At 44.3% G+C, this 19,890-nt stretch overlaps 1 protein-coding gene across 1 annotated transcript in view; it reads right to left on the reverse strand.

The window, feature by feature from the left end:
* MYO19 (myosin XIX) overlaps window positions 1–19,890 on the reverse strand; it is a 46,362-nt gene that overhangs the window by 24,846 nt on the left and 1,626 nt on the right. Inside the window, 4 exon segments of the mRNA XM_032280749.1 lie at window positions 11,363–11,476; window positions 13,353–13,501; window positions 13,863–14,001; window positions 18,628–18,782. Coding sequence (XP_032136640.1) covers window positions 11,363–11,476; window positions 13,353–13,501; window positions 13,863–14,001; window positions 18,628–18,639 — 414 coding nt within the window. The 5' untranslated portion in view covers window positions 18,640–18,782.

The following is a 19,890-nucleotide window of genomic DNA, read 5'->3' on the forward strand; positions in this document are numbered from 1 at the left end:
TACTTTAATTTTAACTTCTAATTGTTTGTGGCTAGGGCATAGAAATACACTTAATCTTTCTACATTGACCTTGTATCCTATCATTTCACTAAATGCTCTACAATTTTTTAGTTATAGTAAGGTAGCAACTTACTTTTTAGATTCTTTTAAATTTTTTTTTTTTTTTTTATCTCTTTAAAGATGTGTTTTCACAATGATGGCCAGGCTGGTCTTGAACTCCTGACCTCAGGTGATCCACCCACCTCGGCCTCCCAAAGTGCTAGGATTACAGGTGTAAGCCACCGCGCCCGGCCACTTTTTAGATTCTTTAGATATTTCTTTGGGGTCAGAGATGTTTCCTCTCTTCTATCTTCTGAAAGAATTTATGTAGAACTGGTAACTTCCTTAAATGTTTGGTAGAATTAAAACGTGAAGCCACCTGGGCCTAGAGCTTTCTCTGTGGAAAGGCTTTTAACTATGACTTTAATTTCTTTCAGAAACAGGGGCTATTCAGGTTATAGTTCTTCTTGTGTGATCTTTAACAGTTTGTATTTTTCAAAACGTTTCTCATCTAAATTGTTTAATTTCTTGGCATAAAGTTATTCAAAATATTATTTTAATTTGTAATATCTGTAGTGATGGCTAATATTGGTAATTTGCATTTTTTTTTTTTTTTTTTTAAATAAGTCTGACTGAAGGGATTTTTGTTGTTGTTGAGACAAAGTCTTGCTCTGTCGCCCAGGCTGGAGTGCAGTGGCACAATCTTGGCTCACTGTAACCTCGGCCTCCTGGGTTCAAGCCATTCTCCTACTTCAGCTTCCTGAGTAGCTGGGATTACGGGTGCCTGCCACCACACCCAGCTAATTTTTGTATTTTTAGTAGAGATGGGGTTTCACCAGGTTGGTCAGGCTGGTCTCAAACTTCTGACCTCAGGTTATCCACCTGCCTCAGCCTCCCAAAATGTTGGGATTACAGGTGTGAGCCACAGTGCCCTGTGCAAGTTATTATTTTATTAATCTTTTTAAAGAATTATTTATTTCAGCCGGACGCGGTGGCTCAAGCCTGTAATCCCAGCACTTTGGGAGGCCGAGGCGGGTGGATCACGAGGTCAAGAGATCGAGACCATCCTGGTCAACATGGTGAAACCCCGTCTCTACTAAAAATACAAAACATTAGCTGGGCATGGTGGTGTGTGCCTGTAATCCCAGCTACTCAGGAGGTTGAGGCAGGAGAATTGTTTGAACCCAGGAGACGGAGGTTGCGGTGAGCCGAGATCGCGCCATTGCACTCCAGCCTGGGTAACAAGAGCGAAACTCCGTCTCAAAAAAAAAAAAAATTATTTATTTCATTTATCTTCACTTTTTCCTTTCTTCTGCATACTTTGGGTTTATTCTGTTCCCCTCTAGCTTCTTAATGTGTGCCACAGACTGAATTGTGTTCCCCTCAAATTCATATGTTGAAGCCCTCACTCCCAGTGTGACTGCATTTGAAGATAGGATCTTAAGGAGGTAATTAAGGTTAAATGAGGTAAGGAGGCTGAATGTGATGGCTCCCGCCTGTAATCCAAGCACTTTGGAAGGCTGAGGTGGGCAGATCACAAGGTCAGCAGTTTGAAACCAGCCTTGACCAACATGGTGAAACCCCGTCTCTACTAAAAATACAAAAATTAGCTGGGTGTCATGGCATCTGCCTGTAATCCCAGCTACCAGGGAGATTGAGGCAAGAAAATCACTTGAACCCAGGGGGCAGAGGTTGCAGTGAGCTGAGACAGTGCCACTGCATTCCAGCCTGGGCAACAGGGCAAAACTCTGTCTCAAACAAAAAACCAACAAAGTAATGAAGGCAGGCTCTAATCCAGTAAGACTGTAGCTTTGGCTGGGCTTGGTGGCTCATGCCTATAATCCCAGTACTTTGGGAGGCCGAGGTGGGTGGATCATGAGGTCAGGAGCTCAAGACCAGCCTGACCAACATGGTGAAACTCCATCTCTACTGAAAATACAAAAATTAGCTAGGCGTGGGCATGTGTCTATAATCCCAGTTACTCAGGAGGCTGAGGCAGGAGAATCGCTTAAACCCAGGAGGCGGAGGTTGCAGTGAGCCAAGATCACACCACTGCACTCCAGCCTGGGCAACAGAGCAAGACTCTGCTTCCAATTAAAGAAAAAGAAAAAGGACCGTAGCCTTATAAGAGATTTCTTTCTCTCTCTTTATCTGTCATATGAGAACAGAGCAAGAAGGTGGTAGTCCACAAACCAGAGTGAGAAACCTCACCAGAAGCCAAGCATGCTGGCACCCTACCTTGGACTTCCAGTCTCAAGAATTGTGAGAAAATAAATTCCTGTTATTTAAGCCACTCAGTCGTGGCATTTTGTTATGGCAGCCCAAGTTGACTAATACAAGATGAAAAATCAGATCATTGATCTGAGATGTTGTGTTTTCATTTTATTAATTCAAACTTTTTTGAGACAGAGTCTTGCTCTGTCGCCAGGCTGGAGTGCAGTGGTGTGATCTCGGGTCACTGCAAGCTCCACCTTCTGGGTTCAAGCAATTCTCCTGCCTCAGCCTCCCGAGTAGCTGGAACTACAGGCACGTGCCACCATGCGTGGCTAATTTTTGTATTTTTTTAGCAGAGACAGGGTTTCACCATGTTGGCCAGGATAGTCTCGATCTCCTGATCTTGTGATCCACCCGCCTCGGCCTCCCGCAGTGTTGGGATTACAGGCATGAGCCACCATGCCTGGCCTTAGTTCAAAATATTTTCTAATATCAACTTGGCGATGAAATTTCAGACAAGGCTGGGTGTGGTGGCTCACATCCGTAATCCCAGCACTTTGGGAGGGCGAGGCAGGCAGATCACTTGAGCTTAGGAGCTTGAGACCAGCCTGGCCAACATAATAAAACCCTGTCTCTACTAAAAATACAAAAATTAGCCAAGTGTGGTGGCGTACGCCTGTAAGCCCAGCAACTGGGGAGACTGAGGCAGGAGACTAGCTTGAACCCAGGAGGTGGAGGTTGCAGTGAGCCGAGATCACACCACTGTACTCCAGCCTGAGCCTTAGTGACATTCCATCTAAAAATATACATACACATATATATTTCCCCTTAGAAGATAATCACGCTAGGCCTGGCGCGGTGGCTCACGCCTATAATCCCAGCACTTTGGGAGGCCGAGGCGGGTGGATCACGAGGTCAAGAGATCGAGACCATCCTGGTCAACATGGTGAAACCCCGTCTCTACTAAAAATACATAACATTAGCTGGGCATGGTGGCACGTGCCTGTAATCCCAGCTACTCAGGAGGCTGAGGCAGGAGAATTGCCTGAACCCAGGAGGTGGAGGTTGTGGTGAGCCGAGATCATGCCATTGCACTCCAGCCTGGGTAACAAGAGCAAAACTCCGCCTCACTTTTAAAAAAAAAAAAAAAAAAAAGAAGATAATCACGCTAAGGCAAAAAATGGTAACGATGTTTATATGATAGCATGGCATCATTCAAATGCTGAATTTAATCAAAGACAATAAAAGAAAAAAGGAATTAAGATCACGTGGAACAATTTTAAAAAATAACAAGATAGATTTAAACCCAGGCATTGTGTGTGTGTGTGTGTGTGTGTGTGTGTGTGTACGTGTGTGTACATATGTTTTTTTTTTTTCTAATACCATTGTGATTTTCTCAAACCCATAGGATATTTAGAAGTGTGTTGTTTGCCAGGCACAGTAGCGCATGCCTGTAGTCCCAGCTACTCAGGAGGCTGAGGTGGGAGGTTCGCTTGGGCCCAGGAGTTCTGGGCTGTAGTGCACTATGCCGATTGGGTGTCTGCACTAAGTTTGGCATCAATATGGTGACCTCCCGGGAGCGGGGGACCACCAGGTTGCCTAAGGACAGGTGAACTGGCCCTGGTTGGAAACGGAGCAAGTCAAAACTCCTGTGCTGATCAGTAGTGGGATCACACCTGTGAACAGCCACTGTACTCCAGCCTGGGCAACCTAGCGAGACCCCCCCATCTCTTTTAAAAAAAAAAAAAAAAAAAAAAAAAAAAGCCGGTCTCGGTGGCTCACGCCTGTAATCCTAGCACTTTGGGAGGCCGAGGTGGGTGGATCACCAGAGGTCAGGAGTTCAAGACCAGCCTGGCCATCATGGTAAAATCCCATCTTTAAAAAAAAAAGGAAGTGTGTTGTTTTATTTCCCAATTCGTTAGGATTTTCTAGGTTTGTCATTTATTTCTAGTTCAATTCTATTCAGGTCAAAGAACATAGTTCGTATAATTTTAATCTTTTTTCCTTTTTTAGATGGAGTCTCGCTTGCTCTATGCAAGTAGCTGGGACTACAGGCATATACCACCATGCTTGGCTAATTTTTGTATTTTTTTTTTTTGTAGAGATGGATTTTCCCTATGTTTCCCAAGCTGGACTTGAACTTAAGCAATCCATCCGTGCCTTGACCTCCCAAAGTGCTGGGATTACAGGTGTGAACCATTGTGCCAGGCCTCAAAATGTAATTTTGATTTTATGTATTTCTCCTTTCAATGATATCAGATTTTTTACTTTGTGTATTTTGAATCTGTAATTAGGTACATACATGTGTAGAACTGTTTTCTTGATGAATTCACCCATTTATCATTATGAAATGTCTCATCCTTAGTAATATTCCTTGCTCTAAAATCTTTGTTCCATATTAATGTAATCATTTCAGTTTTCCTTTATGAGTATTAGGGTGTTATATTTTTTTCCCATCCTTTTAGTTTGAACTTATGTATGAGTAGAACACTTATATTTATAATTATCACTATGCCTGGGTTTAAATCTACCATCTTTTTTTTTTTTTTTTTTTTTTTTGTGGTGGGGTTTTTCCTTTTTTTTACCCAGGCGGGAGTGCAATGGCGCAATCTCGGCTCACCGCAACCTCCGCCTCCTGGGTTCAGGCAATTCTCCTGCCTCAGCCTCCTGAGTAGCTGGGATTACAGGCACACGCCACCATGCCCAGCTAATGTTTTGTATTTTTAGTAGAGACGGGGTTTCACCATTTTGACCAGGATGGTCTCGATCTCTTGGCCTCATGATCCACCCGCCTCGGCCTCCCAAAGTGCTGGGATTACAGGCGTGAGCCACCGCGCCCGGCCTACCATCTTATTTTTTATATTTTTCCACGTGATCTTAGTTTCCTTTATTCTTTTATTGCTTTTGATTAAATTTAGCATTTTAATGATTCCATTCTATCATATAAGCATTGTTACCATTTTTCCTTTAGATTATCTTCTAAAGAGACAAAAAATATAAGATTTTACATCTGTGATACTAAAACTTATTTCTTGTGTAGATTCAAAAATTCATCTGGTTTTCATATTCTTTTGGACTAAAGAATTTCCTTTATCATTTTTTGCAGTGCAGGCGTGCAGGCAATGAATTCCCTAACTTCTATTTGTCTGAAAAAGTCTTTATTTCACTTTCATTTTTGAAAGATATTTTTGCTGATAAAAAAAATCTGTCAACCTAGAATTCTATTTTTTCCTTTCAGCATTTTAAAGGTGTCATTCTATTATTTGTGGGCTTGCAGTTTTTGTCAAGATTCCTATTGTCATTCTTATCTTTGTTCTTTTTCATGTAATATTTTCCTGGCTTCCTTTAAGATTTTTTTCTTTTTTTTGAGATGGAGTTTCACTCTGTCGCCCAGGCTGGAGTGCAGTGGCACAATCTCGGCTCACTGCAACCTCCTTTTCCCAGGTTCAAGTGATTCTCCTGCCTCAGCCTCCCAAGTAGCTGGGATTACAGGTACCTACCACCATGCCTGGCTAATTTTCTGTATTTTCAGTAGAGATGGGATTTCACCATGTTGCCCAGACTGATCTCGAACTCCTGACCTCCAGTGATCCACCTGCCTCAGCCTCCCAAAGTGCTGGGATTACAGGTGTGAGCCACTGCACCCAGCCCTTAAGATTTTTTTTCTTATATTTAGTTTTCAGGACTTTGACCATCATGTGCCTAAATGTATTTTCTTTGTATTCATCCTACTTGGTATTTTTTGAGCTTCTTGATCTGTGCTTATCAAATCTTTGGTTAATTTTGTAAAAATATGACTTCTGACCCATGTCCTGTCTCTACTCCTGGGACACCAATTACAAGTACAGTTGACCCTTGAACAACACATGTTTAAACTGCATGGGTCCACTTATACACGGATTTTTTTCAATAAATCTCTCCTGCCTCCCCTTCTATTATACTACTTCCACTATCTCTGCCACCTGTGAGACAGCAAGACCAAGCAAGACCCTCCTCTTCCTCCGCAGCCTACTCAAAGTGAAGATAATAGTGATGAAGACCTTTATGAGAATCCACTTCCACTTAAGTAGTAAATATATTTCTTCCTTATGACTTTCTTAATAACAGTTTCATTTACAGATTATAAGAATACAGTACATAAGACATATACAAAATATGTATTAACTGACTGATTTGTAAGGTTTCCAGTCAACAATAGTTAATCAGCAGTTAAATTATATGCAGATTTTCAACTGCGTGGGGAGTTAGTATCCCTAATCCCTGTGTTGTTCAAGGGTCAACTGTATGGCCTACCATTTGATATTGTACTACAGTTCCTGGAAGCAATTTCCTTTTTCAATTTGGATAGTTTCTATTCACCAACCATCAAGTTCACCAATGCATTCTTCTGCATGTCTAGTCTGTTAAGCCCAAATAATTATTTATCACAGGCTGGGCGCGGTGGCTCAAGCCTGTAATCCCAGCACTTTGGGAGGCCGAGGTGGGTGGATCACAAGGTCAAGAGATCGAGACCATCCTGGTCAACACGGTGAAACCCCGTCTCTACTAAAAATACAAAACATTAGCTGGGCATGGTGGCGTGTGCCTGTAATCCCAGCTACTCAGGAGGCTGAGGCAGGAGAATTGCCTGAACCCAGGAGACGGAGGTTGCGGTGAGCCGAGATCGCGCCATTGCACTCCAGCCTGGGTAACAAGAGCGAAACTCAAAAAAAAAAAAAAAAAATTATTTATCATGTTTTAAATTTTTATCATTTCCATTTGATTGTTTATTGTTTCCACCTCTCTGCTAAAGACATTGAAGGAATCTTTTCTGGAGACACCAATAAGCTTATGGGAAGTTCCAGCTTTCAGGGTCCTACAAGTTTAAAAAGCTACCTACAGTGCAGCCCCATTGGTTGACAATCTTATCCATAAACACAGATTCTAATCAGTTGCTTAATGCCTCCTTTTCCTTTGTGTTTTTTTTTTGAGATGGGGTCTCACTGTCACCAGGCTGGAGTGCAGTGGTGCAACCTGGATTCGTTGCAACCTCTGACTCCCTCGTTCAGGCAATTCTCCTGCCTCAGCCTCCCAAGTAGCTGGGATTACAGGCACCTGCCACCACACCCAGCTAATTTTTGTATTTTTAGTAGAGACAGGGTTTCATCATGTTGGTCAGGATAGTCTCAATCTCCTGACCTTGTGATCCGCCTTCCTTGGCCTCCCAAAGTGCTGAGATTATAGGGGTGAGCCACCACGCCTGACCCTACTGCCTTATTTTCAAATATGAACAGATATTCAAGGATTAACTATTTCATAACCCTTTTTTACGTGAATGACAAATATCATAAACGTTAGAAAAAAACTAAAACTCGCAATTAAAATTTTTAACAAATATTCAAAGTTTCAAAGAATTGGAAGGTAAAAAAGAGAATACCTCCCAGAAGATTAAACAAGAGAAAGGAGGATAGGTGAGAAAATTACAAGTATTAGACAACTAACCAAATTTCCTAACAGAAGTTCCAGGAGGAGAAAATGGGAGGAAATTATTAGATATAATATAAAAATACTTTCCTGAACAAAAGGACACGAGCTTCCAAGTTAAAAAAGACCCCGGGCCGGGTGCGGTGGCTCACGCCTGTAATCCCAGCACTTTGGGAGGCTGAGGTGGGAGGATCACCAGGTCAGGAGTTCGAGACCAGTTTGACCAAAATGGTGAAACCCCACCTCTTAAAAAACAAAAGGACCCACATGAAGTACCCAGTATAATAAGTGAAGGCCATACCACAACACAGCACTGTGAATTTTAATACCTAAAAGCTTTTGAAAAAGAAAAAGCAAGCTGCAGTGTCTCAGGCCAGTTGTCCTGGCGCTTGAGGCAAGGCTACGTGTTTGAGGCCAGGCTGGGAAACATAGGAACCTCTCATTCATTTAAAAAAAAAAAAAAAAAAAAAAAAAAATCACCATCATGGACTGGGACCTTCAATAGCAATATATGAAAATAAAACCTTGGCTGGGCGTGGTGGCTCACGCCTGTAATCCTGGCATTTTGAGAGGCTGAGGTGGGTGGATCACAAGGTCAAGAGAACGAGACCATCCTGGCCAACGTGGTAAAACCCTGTCTCTACCGAAAATACAAAAATTAGCGGGGCGTGGTGGCAGGAGCCTGTAGTCCCAGCTACTCGGGAGACCAAGGCAGGAGAATTGCTTGACTCTGGGAGGTGGTGGTAGCAGTCAGCAGAGATTGTGCCACTGCACTCCAGCCTGGCAACAGAGTTTAACTGTTTAATTAAAAAAAAAAAAAAAAAAAAAAAGAAAAAAAGAAAAAACCTCTATATTCAGAAAGAAAATGATTTCTAAGCTGGAATTATAAAACAGCCAAAATATTAATCAAATTTGAGACAGAATAGACATTTTCAGATGTGCAACAATTTGTCTTCCATGTCCCTTGTTGAGGAAACTACTAAAGAATATGGTTCATAAAAACAAGGCAGTAAATGAAGAAAGAGAAAGCCATGGAGGCTAGGCTTGGTGGCTCACGACCGTAAACCCAGCACTTTGGGTGGCCAAGGTGGGAGGATCAGTTGAGGCCAGGAGTTCAAGACCAGCCTGGCTAACATGGTGAAACCCCGTTCTACTAAAAACACAAAAATTAGCTGGGTGTGGTGGTGGTGTGTCTGTAATTCCAGCTATTCGGGAGGCTGAGGCATGAGAATCATTTGAACCTGGGAGGCAGAGGTTGCACTGAGCTGAGATCATGCCACTGCACTCCAGCCTTGCTGACAGAGCAAGACTGTGTCTCAAAAAACAAACAAACACAAAAACCCAGAAAACATGACACCTGTAATCCTAGCACTTTGGGAGGTCAAGGAGGGTGGATCCCGACGTCAGGAGTTCAAGACCAGCCTGGCCAACATGGTGAAACCCCATCTCTATTAAAAATACAAAAAATTAGCTGGGCATGTTGGCAAGCGCCTGTAATCCCAGCTACTTGGGAAGCTGAGGCTAGAGAATTGCTCGAACCGGGGAGACGGAGGTTGCAGTGAGCTGAGATCGTGCCATTGCACTCCAGCCTGGGCAACAGTGTGAGACTCCGTCTCAAACAAACAAAAAAACAAAATAAAGAGAAAGTCACGGACTCCCACCATGGGGGATTTATCCTAGGACAGATGGGAATCTGGGGATCTGCAGAGTGAGGCAGAGAAGCTTCTATGCAACTGCTGTGTGGCAGCAGCCCTCCACAGCCACCAATTCAGACAGGAGAAAGAGATCTAACTGATCTGAGAGTTCTAGGAAGGGCATCTTCAATATAAGAACCTGATTTGCTTCCTAGTTTGACAGGTGTTTACCAGATTTGGTGACAAGTCTGGTAACAAGTTAATAATGTTATATAAAAACTAAACAAGTGAAAAAATGGGCAATTATTTATTCTTTATTTCACTTGTCCCACTTTTTCCCTGGTTTAGTTTTTGTATACCATTATTAAACTAAAGAGGGAAAATAGAGGGAATATAAAAATTATACAAGAATATATAGTATATGGCTCTGCTAGGAATATAAACATGACCATAACCATGTAAATACTACTTATTAACTTAATTAGAAATTATGAAATAATTATATGTAGAATATGTATTTGGAGGCAGGGAAATAAGGGTTAAATGCTCATCAAAGTAGGAGGTGAACAGATAAGGTCCAAAACTAAAAAGTCAGTAACAATATAAGTAGTACTTTAAAAATATGGATGTAACCACCCAAATAAACTGATGAAAGATGTCCAAGTAACTGCATCTGGAGATACGGAACAAGGTTGAGAGATATGGAGCAGGTTTGCTGTTTTTCTTTGTAAGACTTGTAGTATTGCTTGATTTTTTGAACTATGTAACTACATTACTATTAAAAATAAATTTTCGAAAATACACCAGGGCTAGCCCAGGGCTACAATGGCTGCTCAATAAAGGGTTATCAAGCTCTGGTTGGATGAGTCTTGGGCCAGGTTCAGCTTCAGTTCCCCAGAGCAATTCTAGGGGACAAGGCCTTGTTGAGAAGCTGGGCATCAGCCACCTCACTAGCCACCTTGGTATAGCTCCTAGAGATCCCCTCCTAACCCAAGTCCAAGCCCTCATCCCTGCAACTTACTGTCTTTGTTTCCTTGTCTTTCTCAGTGGACTAAGAGCCCCCTGAAAGCTACATGTTGTATTTTTCGTATCTGTTCCTCCAGGAGGAACAGTGCCCACCTCTCAGTGCCCAGCCAGAAGCCTAGAACCTGGCAAGTTCTCAGTGTTCAGCAATACTTATATGTGAGTGAAGACAGGACAAGTTTATGGTCCAAAGAGTTCCTCATGAAGGTAAAAGTGTTGTGGAAAGGACAAGGCAGCTGGGTGAGGCAAGGCCTTGGCCAATAGTCTCCTCTGACCAGCTGTGCAACTCCTCACTCATCTGTGTGCAAGATCTTGTCTCACCTATTGTTGTTCTGTTACCCAGGAGGCCATGCGGCCACACCAGGAGCTTCTGTCCTCCCCACCACCTGGCCCAATGCACTACCCTTGCCACCATGCGCAACCCAGAGGGTTCAGGTGATCACTCCAGTAAACCCTTTCCCACCAAAACCCCAGCTACTTTGGAGGAGCACTGCCACATGCCAAGCATGCCACCAAGAGCCGTATGTACAGTGACTCATTTAACTCTCACAGAATCCTATGAGTCAGGTGTTGGTCCTCACCTCCCTTCCATTTTACAAGTGGAAGAACTGAGAGCTTTGTAGAAGCTAAGTACCTTTCTGATGTGCTCTTAACCACTATGCTGGAATCCCCAGCAGCTTACTTTTGTTTCCAGTGGTGTCAGAGCTAGAAGAGACTTTTGATGAGAAAGTAAGGCTCAGAAAGGAAGCTTCATTCCTATCTCACCCAGGGTGATGGCAGAGCTAGCAGTAGAGCCTGGACTGGAATCCTGTCTCTTGACTTCCGGCCCAGTGCCAGCTCACCACTGGGCACCAACCCCAGCTTCGACCAACCTATCTGGGAATGACTAGGCAGCAAACAACTCCACAGGGAAGGACAAGAAATGACCCCTGCCTCCCTGCCCACCCACGCAGTCATGAGTTGACAGGATGGGAAAGACGTCCTCCTACCTTTCCAGCACCACTCTCTCCACTGACAACAATAGACTGGTTGACTGGCTCAATCAGGCTCTTGACATTCCTGTAGGTCTGTTCACCCACAGTGAACACATGGGGCTTCAGTTTCTGAAACATCAAAGAGTGAAAGGTCATGTGAGGGAACGCCTGTTTTTCAAGAAGTGGTTGAGCCAATGATGACTGAGCTGGGGAGGCTGCCAATAGCAGTGTTGGGATGCTTCCTCCAGAAAATGATGCCACAGTGTCAGCCTCACTTTAGGACCCCTATGTTGACTTTAACCTACTCATCTTCTCTCAGCCTAGAACCAGTGCTAGCTTTGACTGGTTTATGACATTAATACTTGATACTCCTATGTTATCTTGCTTTGTCTTATTCTTCTATTACTTTATATGATTATACTTTGCAATTTGCAAAGTTCTTACAAACTACTGCCTAAGAAGTCTGTGCACTAATTGGAAAGATAACCCTGTTTTATAGATGAGGAATGTGAGGTTCAGAGGAGCTAAATAACCTTTCAAGGTCACTCAGCAAGGAAGTATACCCATGTGATTCAAATTCCAAAGCCACTGTTCTCCTTTTCTTCAACAACTATTAATTGTCCTCAATGTACTGGGCATCAATCAAGCTGGATGCTGAGGAAACAGAGGGGACCACAACTTGGCTTTTGCCTTTGAGACGGCAGGGCAGACAGCCAGTGAGATAGGGCGCTCAGAACAGACTTCCCCTGGATTCCAACTAGACACCTCATCATGCATGAACTTCTGGAGAGCCAGAGCATCACCACGATGCCTAGCTAGCCCAGTTAGCAGTGATTACTTACCCACAGCTTGCTGAGGGAGAAGGTAACTGTTCCATATGATGTCAGAGCCATCCCTCTCTACACCTGCCCTTGCCCCAGCCACCTATCACCTGGAGGGATACAAAACCTCCAACTGTTCTCTCTGCCTCTTATCTCTTTCTTGAGCCCAACTCCCAAAGTAATTATTCGCCTACTGGGTTCTGTTCCCAGTCTCACCTCTACCTGAAGAAGCTCTGCAGATTCTCTGCCTACTATGGTGCTTCAGACTCTTCACAAACAGCCCTGGCTTTCTCGTCTTCCTGCTCTCATCTACTCCCTCTTGCCCCCAAGGCCAAAGCCTCCCTCCTGCCAGCAAGTTTTCTCTCATCTCTCCCTGAATGTATCATGCACTTTTATACCAACAAGCTCATTATCTGTCTGTACCTCCATCACCCCACCCAAAATAGTTTATTCTCTTCTTAGTAAAAGAATAAGTTACTTTCCTCAGTAGAGATAAACGTGCTGAATTTTCCAGTGCAATCCTTATTGTGTATAATTTCACCATTTTCTAAAAAGGTAGTTTTGTTGGACGTGGTGTCTCATGCCTGTAATCCCAGCACTTTGAGAGGCTACAGCAGGTGGATCACCTGAGGTCAGGAGTTTGAGACCAGCCTGGCCAACATGGTGAAACCCCATCTCTACTAAAAATTCAAAAATTAGCTGGGCATGGTGGTGAGCACCTGTAATCCCAGCTACGCAGGAGGCTGAGGCAGAGAATCGATTGAACCTGGGAAGAGGAGGTTGCAGTGAGTCAAGATCACGCTACTGCATTCCAGCCTGGGTGACAGGGTAAGACTACCTCAAAAATAAATAAATAATAGAAATAAAAAGGTAGTTTTTAAAATACAAACATATAATACCTTTATAAATCTTTTATTAATAAAACTGCAAACAAAAAAATCCTCTGTCTCTATTTTAGGTTCCAAACTCAAACAAGTATTTATTTCCCACTTTGTACCTTCTGTCCTGTAGTCAGTTCTTTATATTTCAAAACTCTGCCAGCTCCTATTGAGCAGGCTGTGGCACCAGTGGACTCTGAATGACCACATGGCTGGTGAATGGATGAGTAAGGACAGGGCAAACTGCAAGGAGGTTTAAGCGTAGGTAGAGATGCCCTCAGGTCACAGGAAGCAGCAGAGCCTTACCTGGGGCTGAGGTGCAGCATGGTACTCTCTCATTAGCTCGGGCGAGTAGAGCTGAGGAACAGGCTTGAAGGGGTTCAGAGCCACCAGGGTGCAGCCAGCATTGGTGTAGAATGTGTCTGCCATGTACCGGGCCTGCAGGCACCTCAGGACTGAGGCAGAGATGCCTTTAGCAAACTCTGGCTCAAACATAGACAAACCACACACATAGACACACATTTGCCTAACAGCCCTCTTTCTGCAATTAGCCAATAACCATTAAATCCCAGCAGCTTCCTGAAGAACAGATACAAGATCTAATTAAGATGGGCTCCAAATCTGAAGCAAAGCATGCCCCAGGGAGCCCAGGTGCATCTGCCATGCTCCCTCGGGCGGAGGTCTGGAACAGCCCACCTGGCTCCAGATCAGGAGTCCTGCCTACCTCCGTTCTGACCTGGAGAAGCTGCTCTGACTACTCTCATTGCACCTCCAACCTCCTGGAGATGGTACTCTTGAGGAATGGGAGGCCCATACCTGTCTCTAGCGTCACAGGATTCACCTTGGTGAGGTCATCCAGCTGGTACAGCAGGACCTCCCCACCCAGGAACTCCTGCAGGTCTTCTCTGAGGGATTCCCTGGCTTGGCCATCAGACCCCGGATTGTGGCCATTGACCTGGAAGAGATAACATGAAGGCCCTGAGAGCTGGGACTCAGAACAGCTGGCAGCTACAAAAGGGTGAGAACCTGGATAGTAGAAGGACAACAGGTCTCTGGTATCATAGTCTGGTTGGGTTCAAATTTCAGTTCTGCCTCTTACTAGCCCTGTGAGGCTGGGTAAATTACCCTCTGAGTCATAGCTTCTTTATTTGTAAATAAAGGAAAATAAACTCAACTGACAGGATTATTGGGAAGAAGAGTAAGAAGAGATATACAAAGCATTTGGTCAGTGCCTGGCATACAGCATGTACTCAACAAATGCTATCTGTTCTGCCAAGAGCTCCAGCCAAATCCACTTCTAGGCTACTAGCCTTACTGGGCCTGGCAGGGGTGGGGCCCAAAGGGCTGCTATAAGAATGTTGCAAAGGAAAAGAACCATGAGTTAGGCCTTTTCAGGAAGAAACCATTCAGCTCTCGATGTAAAACAGCTGTACCTTCCCAGAGAGGTGGCCCCATGTCTTCATCACCTGCCTTTGCAGCTTAAATTTAGTGTAATGAATTGGTTCCCTTGGCCCGGGTCTACTTGAGAGAAAGCCTGGCTCAGAAGGCTGTCTGAGGTCAAGAATAGGCACCAAGGGAACAGGCCTCTTCTCCTTCTCCCCTGCCCATCTTTTTTCTTTTTTAAGAGACTCTGCTACCCAGGCTGGAGTGCAGTGGTGTGATCATAGTTCACTGAGGCCTCCGACTCCTGAGCTCAAGTGATCCTTCTGCCTCAGCCTCCCGAGTAGCTGGGACTAGAGGGCATGGGTCACCCTATCTTCCTTTGCCCATCCTTGATGCCACCCTTTCCATATGTAGCAACTCTCCACTTCCTCCCATAGTTCCATTTCTCCTACTGACTCCTTTGGGGATGCAGGAAAGATAGGGTGGGGGTTGAAGACAGGTATCTTGCTGAAATGAGCTTTTGAAGAAAAAGGTCTGTGATACAATAGGTGAATTTCCAATGAAACTGGTGAGCCTAAAATTTCAAACCTCTCAGGGAAACAAGCCATGGTGGCAAGTTTCCTCCAAGAGGCCCAGTAATGTGTTTCTTCCAAAAAATGTTGCCTGTTCTCTGAACTTTGGGCCCACTATTATGCACAAGATAGGCTCCTGGCCTCCAGGGTAACTGCTGAGGTCAGAGCACAGCTAGATCTATACAAATCCCTCTGCTCTAATGAAGGAAAAACCACCACACAAACCACTCACCAATACAGCCACAATTTATGAAGAGTTCTGATCCAACCAGAGAGGTATCTGAGTATAGTGGTAAATACCTGTACTTGAAAGTTAGTTGCCTGGGTTTGAATCCTGATTCTACCTCTTACAGTTATATACTCTTATGTTAATTTCTTAATCTCTTTGTGCCTCAATTCTCCTCATCTGGTCCCTGTAATCCCAACTACTTGCTGAGGCAGAAGGACCACTTGGGCCTAAAAGTTTGAGGCTACAGTGAGCTATGATCGTACCACTTCACTCTAGCTTGGGCAACAGAGCAGGACCTTGTCTCTAAAGTAAAATAAAAATAGAAAAATTTCCAGCTGGCCATAGTGGCTCAAGCCTGTAATCCCTGCACTTAGGCCAAGGTGACCCTATCTCTATAAAAAATATTTAAAAATTAGGTAGGCGTGGTAAGATGTGCCTGTAACCCCAGCTACTCTAGAGGCTGAGGCAGGAAGGTTGTTTCAGCACAGGAGGTTGAGCTATGGTGATACCACTGCACTCCATCCTGGGTGACAAAGTGAGACTCTGGGCCGGGCGCGGTGGCTCAAGCCTGTAATCCTAGCACTTTAGGAGGCCGAGGCGGGTGGATCACGAGGTCAAGAGATCGAGACCATCCTGGTCAACATGGTGAAACCCCGTCTCTACTAAAAATACAAAAAATTAGCTGGGCATGGTGGCGCGTGCCTGTAATCCCAGCTACTCAGGAGGCTGAGGCAGGAGAATTGCCTGAACCCAGGAGGCAGAGGTTGCGGTGAGCCGAGATCGCGCCATTGCACTCCAGCCTGGGTAACATGAGTGAAAATCCCTCTCCCCAAAAAAAAAAAAAAAAAAAAAAAAAAAGTGAGACTCTGTTTCCAATTTTTTAAAGTTCTTATCTGTAAAATGGGATAATGGTACACACCTTATAGATACTCATAAGCACATAAACACATGAAGGATTTAGAAAGGCCATCTGGAATCTGCCAAAAATAGTTAGCTGTTCTTCTAAAAGTGGCTTTTCTTTTTTTTTTTTTTTTTTTGGGACACAGAGTCTCATTCTATCACCCAGGCTGGAGTGCAGTGGCACAATCTCAGCTCACTGCAACTTCTGCCACCCAGGATCAAGTGATTCTCATGCCTCAGGCACCCAAGTAGCTGGGATCACAGGCATGTACCACCATGCCTGGCTAATATTTGTATTTTTAGTAGAGATGGGATTTCGCCATATTGGCCAGACTGGTCTTGAACTACTGACCTCAGATGATCTGCTGGCCTCAGCCTCCCAAAGTACTGGCATTACAGGCATGAGCCACCGTGCCTGGCCTTATTAAAGAGACAGGGTCTTATGGCTGCATGCAGCGGCTCACGCCTGCAAAAGCACTTTGGGAGGCCAAGGCAGGTGGATCACCTGAGGTCAGGAGTTTGAGACCAGCCTTGTCAACAGACTAAGACCCCATTGCTAAAATTAAAAATAAAAATAAAAATAAATTGGAGGCTGGGCATGGTGGCTTATGCCTGTAATCCCAGCACTTTGGGAGGCTGAGGTGGGCAGATCACCTGGGGTCAGGAACTTGAGACCAGGCTGGTCAACTTGGTGAAACCCCATCTCTACTAAAAATACAACAATCAGCTGGGTGTGGTGGCACACACCTGTAATCCCAGTTACTTGGGAGGCTGAAGCAGGAGAATCACTTGAACCCAGGGAGGTGGAGGTTACAGTGAGCGGAGATGGCACCATTGCACTCCAGCTTGGGGGACAGAGCAAGACTCTGTCTCCAAAAAAAAAAAAAAAAAAAAGTGGAAAATAGAGATAAGCAAAAGGAGCATGAAAATCCAATAGCATACCACCCAGAAATAACCAACATTTTAGAGAATATCATAAATTTCCCCCCTAAATACATATTTTAAAAACACTGAAAAGTATTACACTTTTGTGTAACTTGCTTTATTCCATTATACTGATATACTATAAGCAGTCTACTATTTAGACATTGTGGCCTTTCCAATTCTTTTACAAGTGTAAATGGTTTTATATACACTGACATTCTTATGGCCTTTATGCAGGATCACTTTTGAGAAGCAGGATTGCAGGCTTAAGGGGTATGCGTAGTTTTAAGGCCCTTCACATATTATTGCCGAATTAGAAGAGCTGCTTTTAGAGCATATTGCATATTGTGTGGTGGCCCAGTGTATTTTCCAAATTTCTGATAATGTGATATTGAATAAACCACTTAACCTCTTGGAGTCTTATCTCCAAAATGTGGAAGTAACAGCACTGTATGTATATCTAGATAGATATACACACACACACCTCAATATATATATACACACAGAGGACTATCTTTCTCAGGTGGAGGCTGTGAGGATTATACAAAATCACACATATAAATGCTTACTACAATGCCTATTATATAATAAGGGCTCAACACAGAGCAGCTGCTAGTATGGTTATGGTGAACATTACTGCTTTTTTATTAAGAGGAAACAAAGTTAAAAAAATAAGCAATAAAGCTCAGAGCAGTCAACTGTTTAGCCTGCTTCTCACCTTCAAACCTGTTCCCAGAGCCATGTGGCTGGAAGGTCAAGTGGCAGTGTCTACCATGGCTCCCTTGAAGCTGGCAGGCCCCACACCTGGCTGCTACCTTGCTGAGTCTCAGGCACTTACCTACCCAAGACTCCACTAGACTGAGTTCCCTGAGGGCAAGTATCATCTTTATCATCTGCCTCAGCCCAGTGCCTGGCAACACTTAGTAAAATAAAATTCAGCAAATACGTACTGGCACTCTCTCTGGACCAGAAGCTACACATGAAGGATGATATGGGTATGGGATAGAGCTGCACCGTAAAGGGCAATTTGGAATCCTACAGGCCTGGGGCAACAGTAGCCTTTTCAGAGAGGCAGAGATGTGAGGATCATGCACCCCATGACCCACTATTCAGAATCCTTCTATATTTCCCATAGATAGTCTTCTACGTTTTTGTACAGGCTGACCTCTTTTCCTGGAGTGCTTATTTTCCTTCTCCATATGCCTAATTCTTTCTTGTTAAGGCTGAGCTTCAAGGAACACATGCTCTTGCAAGCCCCAGGCTTCTACTATGTCTCAACAATTCAGATGGCTGGAACATCTCTCACGACTTCCTCTGTAGAATCCCCAAAGTGGCCTAAGGATTCCTTTACCCATCCCATCTTACCTATCTCAAAGAAAGGAGCTAAAAACCACAAGGCAGGTCGAAATTTGGTATCAGCAAGAGCTTCGTGATGAGTAAAAAGCACTGGAGAAACAATTTGAGGAGAGAAAAGAAAGACCTTTAAGGGGGCTCTCCCTTCCTTCCAGGTTAGGGCTAGCAAAAGATGCTGCAGGTGCTTGAGGGCCTGGGTTATCGAAGGTTGAGGTATTACCTGCTGGAGCATCCTCCTTCAATGTGGTCAGCCAGGGTTCTGGGTTGCAGGAGGTACAAGGAGTACTATCCACCTAGTCATGGGACCATGGGCTGGGGTATGGTGCCAACAAAGGGCTCAGTACTGGAGGAATCTCAGATAAGTCACTCCAGAGCCTGCGGCATGAGGGAGAAGACAAGGACGACATATAGGTGAGGGCTTTTCTGGGGTGACTCACTCACTCCTATTCTTCCCACCAAGCAGGAGCAACCAAAATGAGAACCAAGGCAGGCCCGGGCAGAGAATGAGTGTCCTTTCTCTTGCCAATTAGGAGACAGGAGAAACTTTTATGAGAGCCTGGGCCAGTTTTATTACAGGGTTAGGGTTTGGGGTGGGGCTGCAAATCCTCTGGGTCTGTATGCTATGGAAGAGGAGCAAGACACTGGGGAGACAGAGAAGCCTTGTGCCCTATCCTCTAGACAGAAATATCCTATTGCAGTGTAGCCAGTTGTTGGTAGGGAGGGGAAACTGGAGTCATCTCTTGCTGCTCCAGGAAAGGTGTGGTATGGTAAGGAAATCATAGTTCAACCACTTACTGGGTGTGTGATTCTGGGTCAGCCACATCACCCAACTCAATTTCTTACCTTGAAAATGGGGACAGTTAAATCTGCCTCATAAGGAGTGGTTGTGAAGGTCAGTGAGGTCATGGTTTGACAGCACCACACCACCAAGACCAACATGGCCGTAGAGACCCCCACCCAGGTGGTGCTGAAGGCATTAAGAAGCAGACACTCAGATAAAACAGCAAAACGGGAATATTCGGGGGCCAACAGCCTTCCGAGCTGAGAGCCTCAGGAGGTTAACAGTACTCTGGGCTGAGGCCCTCGAACAGATGCTGACCCACATAGCTATTCTCTCTGAACAGGTGATTATTATTAACAAACAGGTGTTCTGTGTTTTCTCATAGAACCAATATAAACTAGATAGGCAGCTGATGCCTGCTTACCACTGATCAAGGACAAACTACAAAGTATTCTCCAAGAGGGAGCCACGGGGGCAGGGTCACATACCCCGTGCTTAAAGAATTGTTTTAACCGGTGTATGATATACATATACTGTTTGCTACTTTAGAATGCCCCAAGCAGTTTTCCACTTTGGGGGGTGGGGGCGGCCAGGTTTTCCTTGCCATCCTTCTCAGCAAACAATATAGTTTCATCATACACTCACCGTTGCTCAGCACCACACAAAGTACAAATATGAGTATTCACTCAGAGGATAAACACT

Source organism: Sapajus apella, unplaced genomic scaffold, assembly GCF_009761245.1.
Source record: "Sapajus apella isolate SASKATOON/1434 unplaced genomic scaffold, GSC_monkey_1.0 scaffold12, whole genome shotgun sequence".
Lineage (NCBI taxonomy): Eukaryota > Metazoa > Chordata > Mammalia > Primates > Cebidae > Sapajus > Sapajus apella.